The sequence below is a fragment of the Toxotes jaculatrix genome, chromosome 16 (assembly GCF_017976425.1).
Source record: "Toxotes jaculatrix isolate fToxJac2 chromosome 16, fToxJac2.pri, whole genome shotgun sequence".
Classification (NCBI taxonomy): Eukaryota; Metazoa; Chordata; class Actinopteri; family Toxotidae; genus Toxotes; species Toxotes jaculatrix.
The window spans coordinates 12,556,133-12,570,011 of record NC_054409.1 but is presented as its reverse complement, the minus strand read 5'-3'; the positions used below and the strand labels follow the sequence as shown (position 1 = coordinate 12,570,011).

Sequence of the window (13,879 nt, the reverse complement as noted above, 5' to 3'; positions counted from 1 at the left end):
GGGAGCCCTATTTGTTTGTGAGAAATGAGACAACAGGTGTGGGAGATGCATCATAGAAAACAGATAATATCAAAAGTTAGTTTAATTCCCACTTTCTGCTGCCAGGGAGTAATGTTTAGCGATAAAGCATATTTCTGAGGCTGTGCAAGCATCCCTCTATGTCACCAGCAATTTTTCTCTCCCGCTATTTCTTATATCCTGTTTCTTTCACCACCTCTCTTTGCACAGGTGAGTCTAAATCCTTCATTTCTTCAGGAAACAGTATTTGCTTTAAAACTCTGCCATTGGTTTCAGTTTTTATGAGCTCCTTAGTCAAACACACAAGCTGTCATTGCTCGCCTGTTATATCATCCGAGTGTAATGCTTTAAGTAAACGATTTCTCAGAGTAAGCCGGTGATATAAAATGGAAAGCTGCTCCAACTGCTTTGAGAGAATGATAGCATCACTGCAGTTATACACTCCCGGGGCGTTATGGCGAGAAACGGTTTAGAGAAATCGGCTTGGCTGAGAGCAGAGATTTTGTGTTGATTGATGTGGCACAGAAGGGGCAAGATTTTTTTATAGACTTTTTTTTGTGGACTAGATGTTTTTTGAAGACAACAGTCAATCTTTTATGTTTGGGACTGTGGGTATTGGTTTTGATATCTTATGTGTGTGCCATTTCAGAATAACACCGCATTATATACGGTATATTATTTAAGATTTGTCAAACTGCTTCAAAAAATTTTAAATTTAAGTAAAAGATAAACATAAAAATAATTAGAATACAGACTATCATATTTCTCTTGTCTTATTGAATATGATTGAATTTAGGAGAGCTCCAGAGGTCTCTCGGTTTGTGTCCTAATTGGCTGCGGTTACATAGACAGAGGTGAGCACACTCCTTCTGGGACATGTCTTGGAATGACTGCAATCAAAGCCTTCGTCAAGATGATCAAAACATCTGCATCATCTGAAACAAGATGTATAATTCAGAATTGTTTAGATTTAGCTCACCAGCTGCAGCGGATATTTTCTGGTGCAAGTGTACTTTAGACCAAGTATACTTTGGATAAGATGTTACACCGCCCTTTTTCACATTTATAGAGAGAGAAAATAACGAGAATGAAACAGTTGTTGATTTACTTTGCTTTCCCTGCATCACTGTGATAGTAGACAGAATAACATTCCTCATAGATGCAACAATGCTTCCAACAGGGGTGGGTCCTTTTTTCTTCAGCGCAGTTTTTTTTTTTTAACTCCCAAAATATGAATATGAATTATGAACTCATACAACCACTGAATCTTTAGTGTCAAACATAATTATCCCTACCACACACACACACACACACACACAGTGTTGTGATTTCAGTAAGCAGCAGCGTCTCCTCTCCTCTGGCGCCACACACATGCAGGCAGACTGATAACCATGGAGGAGCCAGAAGGGCTCAGACGATTAATGTGTACCCCGCAATGTCCAAACGAAACCTATGCCCATGGATGGCAGTAACATCCCAACAAATGTAGTAAATTTATGTAAACAATGGGTGATTTAGATTTTATTTAAAAATGAACTGCGGAGGTGATGTTTTATTTTGAAGGAAATGCACTTAGGTTTGCAAGACCTCAAAGATACACACATTGCATTTTGTCAAAAAAAAATATACTTTGTTTACAAACTTTTTGAAAGAAGGAAAAGTGGGGCAGAAGTAGGTTGAATCCTTCCTGTCCTGTCAAATTGGCTCTTCCTCCCTGAGCATGCATGTGATTAATCATTTGATCACTTGAGAGCTGTAAATAAATGTTACTTCTACACTGTGGTGAAAACAAATTTCCCTAAGAACTGTTTTTTATTCCTTAGTTGAATCTTTGGAGAATTTCCTAAATGTAATTCACAGAACTTTCATAAAAAATAGTCCCACATCTTGTGCGTTGGAGAGGATGAAAACTGCCAGCAAAACTTCATATGAAGTGCTTTCTTTCAGGTGCTACTCGAAGTGAACCCTTTTCTGTCTGCTTTGCATTAGCATTTTACTGCTTTGTAATCTTGTAGAAGACAGGAAAGAAAAAGGTCTGCCCTTGCCCCAGAGGCATTAAAGAACAATGTAAACACTGAAATGGCCACTGCTAGTTCATCGAACTTTGAGAGACAGTGAGGTCACAGGGTTAAATGTCTCCCGGTGACTCATTTCTTGTCAATAAGGCTGAGGTTGAAGGGACTCAGCAGCTGTTCATCAGGGAGAAACAGAGGGAGGTTTTGTGAGACAGGAGCTCACAAGCTGTAGGGATGAAACAGACTGAGCTTTATATAGAGGCTGGGGTGAACTTTGACCTTTTGGAGAATTGGGAAAAGAGTTCGTCCCCAGCTGATAGGATGTGTTGTATGATGTTCGAATGACTTTAATCTGTAAGGGGAGATGAGGGAACGGAGTTAAATAGTTGAGTTAAATACAGAATTCCCTGTTTATAGGCTGTGCCGCTTCCATGCCTCTCTGTCTTTTTGTCTCAGCGTCCACACTTTTTTCTTTCCATTCTTTCTTCTCTGTGGGGAGAAGAAAGAATTCATCACAACATGCCGGTATACATGGAACCACTGGCCAAACAACCAGAAGGGGTGTGAGTCCATGGAGAGGAACAGAAGTGAAAATTAGAAATAGAAGTAGAAAAATACAAATAAAAGGAGTGATGAAAGAGATGGAGAGGTGAAACAGAACAGGAAATGCTGCAGTCCGTACTATATACAGTGACCAGGGCTTAGCATTTCAGAGCAAACACTTTTTATTTCACAGATAATGTAGCACGAAATAGAACAAACAAAAATGGTTTAATACCCACTGACAATTTGTATGAGTGTGTTAGAGAGGCTGAGAAGCATAGAGAATGTCTGCATGCGTATGTGTGAGAGCTATTAAATTACAGTACGACAAAAGTGTGAATGTTGGATTGATTTTCAACTCCTTGTATAAAGAAGTGTGGATAAAATACAAACTGGATTTGTTCTTTGCCGCTTTGGAGCTGCATCAAAAAACTTCAGAATTGTGTTTCACACTCCGGTGACTTACTTGTTCCTTTGCCTTTTCTGGGATGTTTAAAAGGGTGAGACCTGGACTGACGGCTACATGAGTCCCAGTAGTGTTTCTAAGTAGATAACATAAGTGGCAGTGGTTCCCAGAAATTTTTGGCTTTCATGCTAAGGCAATAAAATGTCTACTCAGTGTCACAGGTTGCATAATGTCTAGAGTTAACCTTCCCTTCTCAGACTGTTTCATTTGAATCATTTATCCAGTATTTCAGAGTAAAAGTGTGTTTTTTCTTAATGCATCTTGACAATCCTCTTGTGACCTCTCGTTTTTATCGTGGAAACCCCCAAAAAAGATTCTCAATGTTCTCTGAGTTCTGAGTATAAGAAAAAGACTTGAATAGTGCATGGCTGTCATTAACGCAAGTTGGCTAAAAATGAATTACACAGTGTCATGTGAGACGTTGGGGCTCTCAACGTTTAGGTCTGGTTTAGGTATATACACTCGTTTAGGTCTGGTTCTTCTAGTTCGCAAGCGTGGATGTCGACACAATAAATATAGCATAATACGTGAGACTGTCACTGGACTTTGGTGGAAACCGCTGTTAGTTTCTCACTTGAAACTGATTGTGCTGTATTTTCTAACCGTGACACATCCTTAATTGTGTGTTTATTATTGTAACCACAACAATTAGTTATTTTAACCGAAACTATGATCTTTCCTAAACCTAACCAGGCAGTTTTTCCCATTAGCAAGTTTATTATTGTAACCATGACAACGAAGGTCTGGTTTTCCTGTTGCCTTAGGGGTGCTATTTCAGGAGACGCTCCTATGTGTTGTATCAGAGGAGAGTGACAAACAAACTTCATGGTTGTTCAGGTTGAAGGACTTTGATGTACAGTACTGTGCTCAAGTTCAAGGCATCAGTTCACTTCATACAAAAAGAAGTGAACAGGAAGAAACTAAACAAAATCAGTAGTTTGTCTCCCTGATGGTATTGTGTAATGGATAAGAATCGAAACATCTACAGTGCCTAAAGCTTTTGTACAGAGCTCTATATACATAACATGCAGATGGATAACATGCCAAAAACCTCAATCACATGTCCAGTGTCTTGTCTATAGTGTAAGCCTTTTCTGATTTCTGTAAAGTTTTATATTTTCTCTCTATTTGTCTCTGTTAGACCGGTTCCTGGCCAGTATGCTATGTGTCTGTTTACAGGCGTCGCTGTTAGTGAGTGTGCTCCTTGTTTTTGTGGATGACGCCGTACCCAAAATACACTAGCACTAATATTAAAGATGCAACCAACTATCCTCTCAAAAACGCATTTGCTCAGAGTATGATAAACAAGCAATTACATGCTGTATGGCCATGACTTTACCTGTTAGCGCTCTTGCATTTGACCAGTACGTGGCTGCGTTCTCAGGGGGGCTGTGCTGTCTACAGTGTTGCAGCAGGACTTTAATGTAAAGCCTAGCTCTCTGCTGTAGAGTGTGCAACATAAAGTGCAGCTCCCTGTAAGACAGTAGCAGGGTGTTTTACAGCCTCCCTATGAAAAGCAGTGTATCTTACTGTAGCAGTGAGCACTGAGCCCAGGGATGGGAAATATAATGACATTACATAATCACTATCATTATCAGTGAACACTTTGCAACATTTTATTTATTTGTTTATTTTTTGCTCTGTTTGCATTCACTGCTCTTACTAATCCTTTATAAGTCTGTGTATCATTGCATAACTGTTTTACTAATCTAAGTGGTTTGATGTGTTGCAGACGGTGGCACATAAATTACCAAAGATAATGATGCATGCAAATAGGGGATTGGGGAAAAAAACTACTGAACTACTGAAGATAAATTAGTGAACCGCATGAAGAGACATAAAGGAACAGATATGGTGAAACCTGGAAAGAGAAATTCTCTCCTATATTAAATAAGACGCATTAATACATTTCTTTTTGAAGAGGTTAAATTTTAAAATATTTCTGTTGAATGGGTTGAATCTGTGTGCATTTATGTATTCCACATCCTTTCATCTTCACCCCGCTGTTGTTGAATTTCCTCCATAATGCTTCATTTCTAAATTAAAACAACTGTAGGAGATCAAAGTGACTCATTAAGAGGCAGATTCAAATCCCACAAAAAGCAACAATATGTCAGATAAACACATGCTCAAAACACACTGCACAATGAAAGTGGAGTGAGTTTCCAATTTTTTGCTAATATATAATGTTTTGTTATCCTAACTCGTGCTGTGAATTTCCACATACTGTACCTCTTACTGCACAGGTGATTCTCCTATCTAGTTCAAGATGTGGAGTATGTGCCAGTGTCTGCTATCTTTACCTGTCTTTACATTGTGCCACATCACATCCATCACTATCACCTCTGCCTGTCTAACACTCCCTCACTGTCTTTGTTCTTGTCTCAGATCTACTCTCCCCTTTGTCCATCTGGCTCTTTGACCTGTGAGCGATAAGGAGGAGCAGCCGACAAAATCAGCTCCATGCTCCTGTCTCTCAACTGCTCTTGCTAACTTGCTCTTTTCTCTTCAATCTGCCCCGTTTCCACTCCGTTTCTTTTCTCTTTATCCTGTGCCTCTGTTTTGTAGGAGACTGATTCGAGTCATGTTCGCTGACTGACCCCGTGTCAAAATGTACAGGTGCAAGACTGAGTCAGTGTGGAAGAGGGGGAGAGAGAGGTGGGATGGGGTGAGGGAAGGAGCTGAGGATGAAACAGACAGAGGGCTGAGGTAGAAGCAGAAACGAATGATTATGTTTGTAATTCAAGTTTTTATCATTTTAGTGATTATGGTTATTTTTCCTTATTTAGCCCAGTGCTGCAAAAATAAGAATTAAGCAGAAACCAAAAAAATTGCCAGAAAAACAAACAACACGACAGATAAATGACCTGCTTAATGTGTGAAAGAGAAGAAGCTATAATACATTAATAACTTAATTCAATTATGAGGCTACAATCTTACACTAATCAACAAATGCTGCTTATTTTTTCCCCATAAAACCCACTGATCTTTATGTATGATGCTGTATGACATTTTGAGAAGGTTTCCTCTTTTCTCTCTCTCTCTCAAAGGTTGAAGTGAATCAAAAAGGCATTTCCTTTTAGTTACTTGTCCACTAAGTACTGGCTGATAATATATTCACACATCCTCAGCCAGCATGTGGGCTGTCGTATTTTCCTTTTGCACAGGATCATCCCTTTAACTGCTTCTGACAAGGAAAGTATCCATAACTTGATTAAAATGTCCTGTTAAGATGACTGGTCCCTCCAAGGTACCCAAGAATCTTTTCTTTCTTTTTAAAGGAGCCAATCTTTATTGGTGCAGGTACAGTAAATGGTAAAGCTGTAATGTTATTGATCAATACCCATTATTCTTAGTGAACGTCCATCATTCAACTCTGTAAAATAGATACAAATGACTTTTTGTGTTTCTCAAACTCCAGAATGAACTATAAAATCACCTTTGTAGAAATATAAATGCTTTCTTAGGTTTCAGTTATTTCTCCTTAATAAATTCCACATTGATCTCTTTATATTTAAGACATGGTAAAACTACATTTTTGGTTTACAACCTTTAAACCTTAAATTGCCTTTTCAGTACAAATACTCTCCATTTGTTGGCTTGAAACATGGCCGTTAAAACATTGGGTGTTTTGTCCTTCATAGAAAACAGCAGTTGCGGTCAGCTTGAATTCAGTTGGCAGTCGTCAGTTGAATAGGAAATGTTTTTTGGGGTTTTTTTTTTTACGGTGGAAAAAAGTAGTGAAATACCCACAGGAACTTATAAAAACCAGTCTGGCGATAGACTGTATCTAAAACAGTCTGGATTAAACACTTACAGCTGGTATTAAAACGCACACGGGGAAACGCACACTGACCTGTTGTCCTACCTCGTTCTGAAGGACCATATGTCCATTTTTAGGAAGGTCAGATGGAATAAGGCCAGTAAGGAAGCATGGGATGCTGCTCATGTGTGTGTATGTGCATTTGCATGTGCATCTGTTTCTTCCTGGGGTTTTTTTGGCCAATGTTATTCATTCAGCTCATGCATGACTCACATTTACACACTCCCCCCTCTCTCTCTTGTGGTGTGTGAAATCATAGCCAGTGGTTTGGTTTGATGTTTACAAGGCTGTACAACAGAAGGCTCCCTTGAGGATGAGTACATCTTAAGACTCAAGAAGACCTTCTCATCAGAGGTCTCCCTCTATCTACTTTAGTGTCTTTCTCCATCTTCCCTTTTTTTTTTAATCCCCCCCATCTTCTCTCACCTTTTTTCTCTGTTCAATTCTTGAGCGAGGTGTTTGTGAGCTCAAGTTCTGACTTTTATTTTGCTTTCACGCACACAAACTTATTTACACATGCGCGATACTACTCACAGACCCTGTACAGTCACTTCTCTGAACATCAGGCAGCCCTGACAGTTAGATAGATGGCACAGTTTGGTGTTTGTGACAGTGTCAAACAACGACCTTGTTCCGCGTCCACAAACACACAAAATAGTGACATATAGCTTTCTAATAAACAGCCCCAATGCCAAACAGAACGCTGCTGGTGGTGGAATCTGCAAAACTTCAGGTTGCATTCAATGACAAAGTTTTTAAAAAACCACCATAAAACCACTACTCTCTTACTGTACTTTCTCGCCTTGTTAAATAAGTCAGATTGGTTCTTGCATTGGCTCTGAACGCTGGCATTGGATGAAAATCTTGCAGCAGAAATACATTTATTGAGGTACTGGACTGCTGATAAAATGTAGTTTACATAGGAGTTGTAACTAATGTCTATATTTTGTGCTAAACAGCAAATGTCAACATGCTAAATGAAGAGTCTGCAAAGCTTCTTGACTGAAGTACATTCATTTATTAGCAACTTGGGACCCATGATGCCAATGCTGTATACACACAGACCGTTTTACAGATGCAATTTGAAAATGCACATCTGCTCATCTGAGGGGCAGCTGGAAGACAGTGAAATCAATAACTCCAAAAACAAACATCAAAAACTGCCTTGAAACCGTGTGCTCCTACACTGGCATTATCTGCTTAATTTAGCAAAAAAGAAACACAAGAAGTGGTTAAATGTAAGAATAGGCACTCTTTATACAGTTCTTGTACCGAGTGATACTCTCAAAAGCAATTATCACCCTGTTTACTTCGACATATTTTTTATGTAGCCTTTATAAATGTAACACAAGAGCCTTTAACTTTTCTGTCCCATTGTTTACTTGTTTGTCAACTCGATTGTTCCCGGCTTCTGCTCTACAACTCTTGAACAAGAAATGTAAAGAAACTACGCTTTTATGCCTTGCACAGCAGAGCGAGTGAAACACGACAGCGTGCTACAAAGAGAGATTTGATTGTTCAGACAATGAGCTCAGCAAAGTGGCAGCTGGCTTGGCAGGGTGTGTTTTCTGAATACGTTTCTCATTTTTCGATACAAGGATATGGGAATGCTGAAGTGTGTTAGACATCATTTTGAGCCGTCGTTTTCTGTGTGTCTTAATAATGGATGATCAAAGAAGACTGGAGTCTCAGCCATCTGCGTCAGGCCCCCTCGTGCTGCAGTTAATCACAGATTTAGGGAGAATAAACTCATACTGTGTGAGGGCAGTTCCAGTTCTTTCATTGAATACAGCCTTTTCTGTCTCTGTGTGAGGGCGAGGTGTTCGCCCTCTCTTCACACCACCTTTCTCTTTTCTTCTCTTTCTTTGGGAGTTGAGTGTAATCAAATATGGCCTTTACCACTCAGCGTTTGTTGCAAGGCATCTGAGCACCAGCAGTGCCTTAAGCCTCAATTATAACAGCGCCTAACACTTGATCTCTGAATAAAGAAACTCACAGTGGTTTAGACATGCTGCTGATTGTTGTTATGTGGCTTGTTACATACAATATATATGTCTCATACAGCCCATAACAAAAACTGCCTTTCAGTAGTCTTTCATGAGGATTATGCAAAACCTTATTATATTCCGCAGCAGATTTAAAATAAATAAATTGTTACCTACACTGCATTGACCTTTTGTTTGTAAGCGGCAATCATCTTGTTTTATTTTATTTCATGTCGACTCACTTTAGCTGAATAGTTTATTCGAACGTATGTAAATGTTCTAATGCATTTCTGTGGCTTTATATAAAGCACATTGAATAGCCAGTGTGTTTGAAATGGGCCGTATCGCCTTGTCTTTTGTTGCTTTAAATCCCAACAAAGACATCATTGGATTGATTCTCTCTTAGCGCTTGCAATCCCAACTGGTGTGCAGAGATTACTCACTTGTAGTCACGAGGTCAACTAATGCATATGAGCCTAAAGTGGATGTATACGCAGCTTTTCTTTCTTTCTTTTTTTTTTTCATTTATGTGAAGCACAGAGACAGTTCTCTGGGTATACACACCCTGGTATTAGATCAGTCACAGCATTAAAACCAGTTATGGCTGTTCAGCAGGGACCAGGTTCAAGTGTTGTCAAACTGGCTCTCGAGCAAGATGCTGAATCTATAGCAGCTCCGAGGGTGTTATTCTGTATCTGACCCTGTGCTGTGACTGTCCTACGAATGGAGAAAACCTGACATGGAAATTTAACGATAGGGATCGATATTGCCTCATACAGTATCATTATTATTATTTTTTTTTCCTGTACATTCTGCCAGTCAGTATGCTGACACATCATTCAGTCACTGAAAAGTGGGCCGGGTGGCTTTTGAACCTTAAAGTGCTTAGCTAGAACCTCCGGCTCAGCATAACCTGCCCCAGAATCCCAGCGTTTTTGACCCAGACCACATTCAGTGTACTACATGTCAACTCTATCAGGCTCAACCTTTGATGCTGTTCAGAATTTTGAATCAGCTGTTTCTTTTTATCTTTTTTTCCGGTTTTCCTACGACCACGACAGAATGTCTCAATCACAAACCGACCCTCATCCACCTTTTATATCTAAGCCGGGTTTCACTCACCTGGCATGCTCGCAGACACTGAAAGCACATCATCACATATACAGTTACTTAAGTTTTATTAGAAAATGAAAAGCAGCTCTTCTCCCTGACATTTATCAGGGCATTAAATTATAAAGTAGTGTGTAACACAGGGAGTTGTTATTTTGTAGACATCAGAGACATAATTCAGTGCTCACAAATTGTGCTTACGGTGGGATTTGAATAAATATTTCAAGATACTCCATGAGTATTAACGTATTATTAGCCAGTGAGTTTAAATACATTTTTATCCTGACTTTATGTTTCCATACATTGTGTTTCCTGCTGCAAGAACCCACTTTTCACCACAGGGTGTAAGGTTTCCAGTAACAGCAAGCAAAAACAAAGATAAGAAGATTTTTATTGATTTACTTTTCATCAGATTTTTTTGTAGGCAAAATAAATGCAGATAACTTTTGAGGTTTCTTTTTAGAAAAACTTAAAACGCAACTTATTATCTAAGTTGTTGTCAGACTGACATTCTGGCTCCTGCATTTCCAAACCTCTTTCATCATTCTCATCATTCCCATGTGGTTCTCTGTCAACTTTCCCTGTTTGTTAGCCAACACCAAGGATGAGGGAGCAAATATCAGTCAACAGGCAGCTTTGTAAGAACTTAAGTCAATTATTTAGTTAATAGAATTTTCCCAGTGTTGTCATTAGTGAAGGTTTGTCTTACTATTGATCTGTCACTCATCTCTGATGAGCACTGATCAAAAACCTATTAAAAAAACACAGACTTTCCAGACTGGCTATAAGATCATGGAGAGGTAGAACTGAGCTAGATGGAGGACAGAGACAGCAGAAGAGATACAGCAAGAGAGAAAAAGCACCACAAAGAGAAACAATCAGAATCAGTTGTAAGACGCAAGGGAGAGGATTTGGCTTTAATTGGAACAGATGATAATTAACTGGAGATGAGAAGATGAAGAATCCTTTATTATCCAAGAATGTTATTCCTCACACAGGAAATTTGACCTCTGCATTTAACCCATCCTTGAGCACTGGACACACAGGGAGCACTGAGCAATGAGCACACAAGCATACACTATGAACAGTGGGCATCCGCGCCGTAGTGCCCAGGGAGCAGTTAGGGGTCTAGAAGGGGAAAAGCTCTGTTCATTCACTCACTTCTTTATTCCTGCCTTTCCAAGATTTTAACTGCCAGCCTTTTGGTCCCAGATAGTCTTTCAGGAAACAAATAGTTTTTACTATAAACTCGACCATACGTATTCCTAATTTTACTATAAGCAACCAAAAGAAAGACTCTTGAATGCTTCATGCAATTTGCAAAGATGATTTTTGTACAAAACCCACTGTTTGTGTTCATGTGTGGAGCAATCAATCAAAATATAAAATTCCATTGATTGCAAGTTGACCATTATGCAAGTTGAGACCCAACACTGATCAGAAAACTGGGATTAAGCAGATGAATAGACATTTTTCATTGAAGACATTTTGGCATGTCAGAGGAGGGAAAGCATGGCTGTTTTCACAGCAGATTTTTTTTTCTTTTACCTTGTCATAACAGGAAAAGCACTGTGTTACTAATAGCATTAATTATGACTCTGTTCCATTTAAGTGCTGCTATAAAATGTCAAGATATCTGCTGTGAAAAGGGTGCTTTATTTTTGTGTTGACATATTTTGAGATTTTAGATTGCAGTCATTTTAGGAATACATGTTAGACACAAATTGTTGCGTGCAGACACAAAGCTCTTGTAAATCCTGATCGGACGTATGTGTACAGACACACACAGTCCACAGACAGTAAACACGAACAGGTGTCAGACCTTCTCAGCAGCTCTGGGATACTTGTGGAGTCTTTGAAATGCCTTGGATGCCTCTTGAACTCTGTGTCTTCTGTTTCTCCTCCAGGACTGGCTGAGCAGGTTTGGCTACCTCCCACCCCCTGACCCAGTGACTGGGCAGCTTCAGACCAAGGAGGCCCTGACCAAGGCCATCAAAGCCATGCAGAAGTTTGGAGGGCTGAAGGAGACCGGAGTCTTAGGTATGCAGCTGTGTTTGTGGGAGAGTTGGTACTCTGGCTTGATGGAAGCGTTATGTATTTGTTTACTGTGCCACTGCAGTATGTGGGAGTGAGAGAGTGAGTTGTATTTTAATGTGAAGTGTATATAATGCAGTCCAGCCAAATAAAAAAAAAACTGTGGCTTTTTCACTTCTTTTGTATTGGATTGTGTTAGATTGCAAAGATGTCTACACACCATGAGACACCTCGTAAACATAAATCATACTTGCTGTCACACACACACACACACACACTAAAAAGACAGCACAGCACACAGTGTGAATGATAACAGTGGTATGTGCAACACACAATAACAGTATATTGATTAGTAAACCTTCTGCTATTGTTTCACACACATGCTGGACACATCATTTCTTGTACACAGGTATTGCCATTCTCACTCACACATACACACCACAATTGCCCTCTACAGTGTCATTCTTTACTACCACTCCATCTGACATACACAACTATGGAGGATCGAAAGCGTGATACTGTGTGATTGATTTTAAAACAGTGCAATGGTGTGTGTGTGTGTGTGTGTGTGTGTGTGTGTGTGTGTGTGTGTGTGTGTGTGTGTGTGTGTGTGTGTAAGCAAGTATAATTAATGGCCTGGACGACAGAGAATGTGATTGTGCATGTAAGTGGGTATCATAGAAAGCATGAATGATTTATGGCCCAAAAAGCCTCTCACAGCCTACTGTACACACACACATGTGTTGTACATGTTGAACCATGGTGGTGGATGAGATGTTTTCCACTTTATGTATTCACTGTATGTTAAATATAATCTGTACTCATGTGTTAACTGTGTTTTCCAGCTATCTTTAAAAATAACAGTTAAGGTGCTATATTAATATTGGTTTTAGTAAATATGCTTTCATTTTCATCACATTTACCTTTAATCTAGTCTCCTTGCCTCTCTGCTCCGTTTCAGACCAGGCCACGCTGGGTCTAATGAAAACCCCCAGATGTTCTCTGCCAGATGTGTCCGAGGCTGAGGTGACAATGGGCCGCAGGAAACGAGGCTTGAACCCTCAGAACAAATGGAATAAGAGGCATCTATCCTGGAGGTAGGGGACAATTAAATACCAATGTACTAGACTCTGTGAGGTTCCACCTCAAAATCAAAACCATCAGAATATCCAGAATCATGTTTGACGTTGTTAAGCCCATTGAACCAAAATTATTCCCCATTTACGTCTGTAGTAATGCTGAATGCTGAAGGGTGCTTCACATAGATGAGATCATTGAGTCAATGGACTCAGAATGAGTTCTTATCCCCATCACATTGGTATGTGTTTGGTTGTGAGAGGCATCTCGCTGTTGCCTGGCAACCACACTATAAGGTATCAGTCACTTGTATGTGTTTTGTCCATGTTGGTCATAAGTAGTGGAAAGTACCTAAGTAATTTACTTTTGCTGTGATTGTAATTGTGATCTGGATTAAAGAAAATAAGAAAATGTTCTCGAAAATAATTAATTAGAAACACATTAGAATCTAATGTGTTTATCTTCACAGCAGAGTAACGTCTGTTACATATGGACTAATTATTATTCATAACTACACCATGGAAACACAAATTAGAACATTAGCTCATAGAATAAACATCAACTCATCATCTGTGTCGGAGCCACGGCAGAAACTCAAAGATCACCACGATACATTTATTTTAAAGTTTTAGTGACTAGTTACATTGCAAATTCAGTTTATTTATACAAAATCTAATCAAGAAATAAATCATGAAGTGTGATCGTAGATTAAGATATCCAGCAGTATGTAAAGTTTGTTACTTTTACTAGTAACATTTCTGTGCTGCGGTATTATTTCTTTTTACCACTGACGTACAAATAAATCTGA

At 39.3% G+C, this 13,879-nt stretch overlaps 1 protein-coding gene across 1 annotated transcript in view; it reads left to right on the top strand.

The window, feature by feature from the left end:
* LOC121195588 (matrix metalloproteinase-17-like) overlaps positions 1 to 13,879 on the top strand; it is a 67,854-nt gene that overhangs the window by 24,966 nt on the left and 29,009 nt on the right. The window contains exons 2-3 of the mRNA XM_041059152.1: positions 11,868 to 12,000; positions 12,956 to 13,091. Coding sequence (XP_040915086.1) covers positions 11,868 to 12,000; positions 12,956 to 13,091 — 269 coding nt within the window. The remainder of the gene's footprint in view (positions 1 to 11,867; positions 12,001 to 12,955; positions 13,092 to 13,879) is intronic.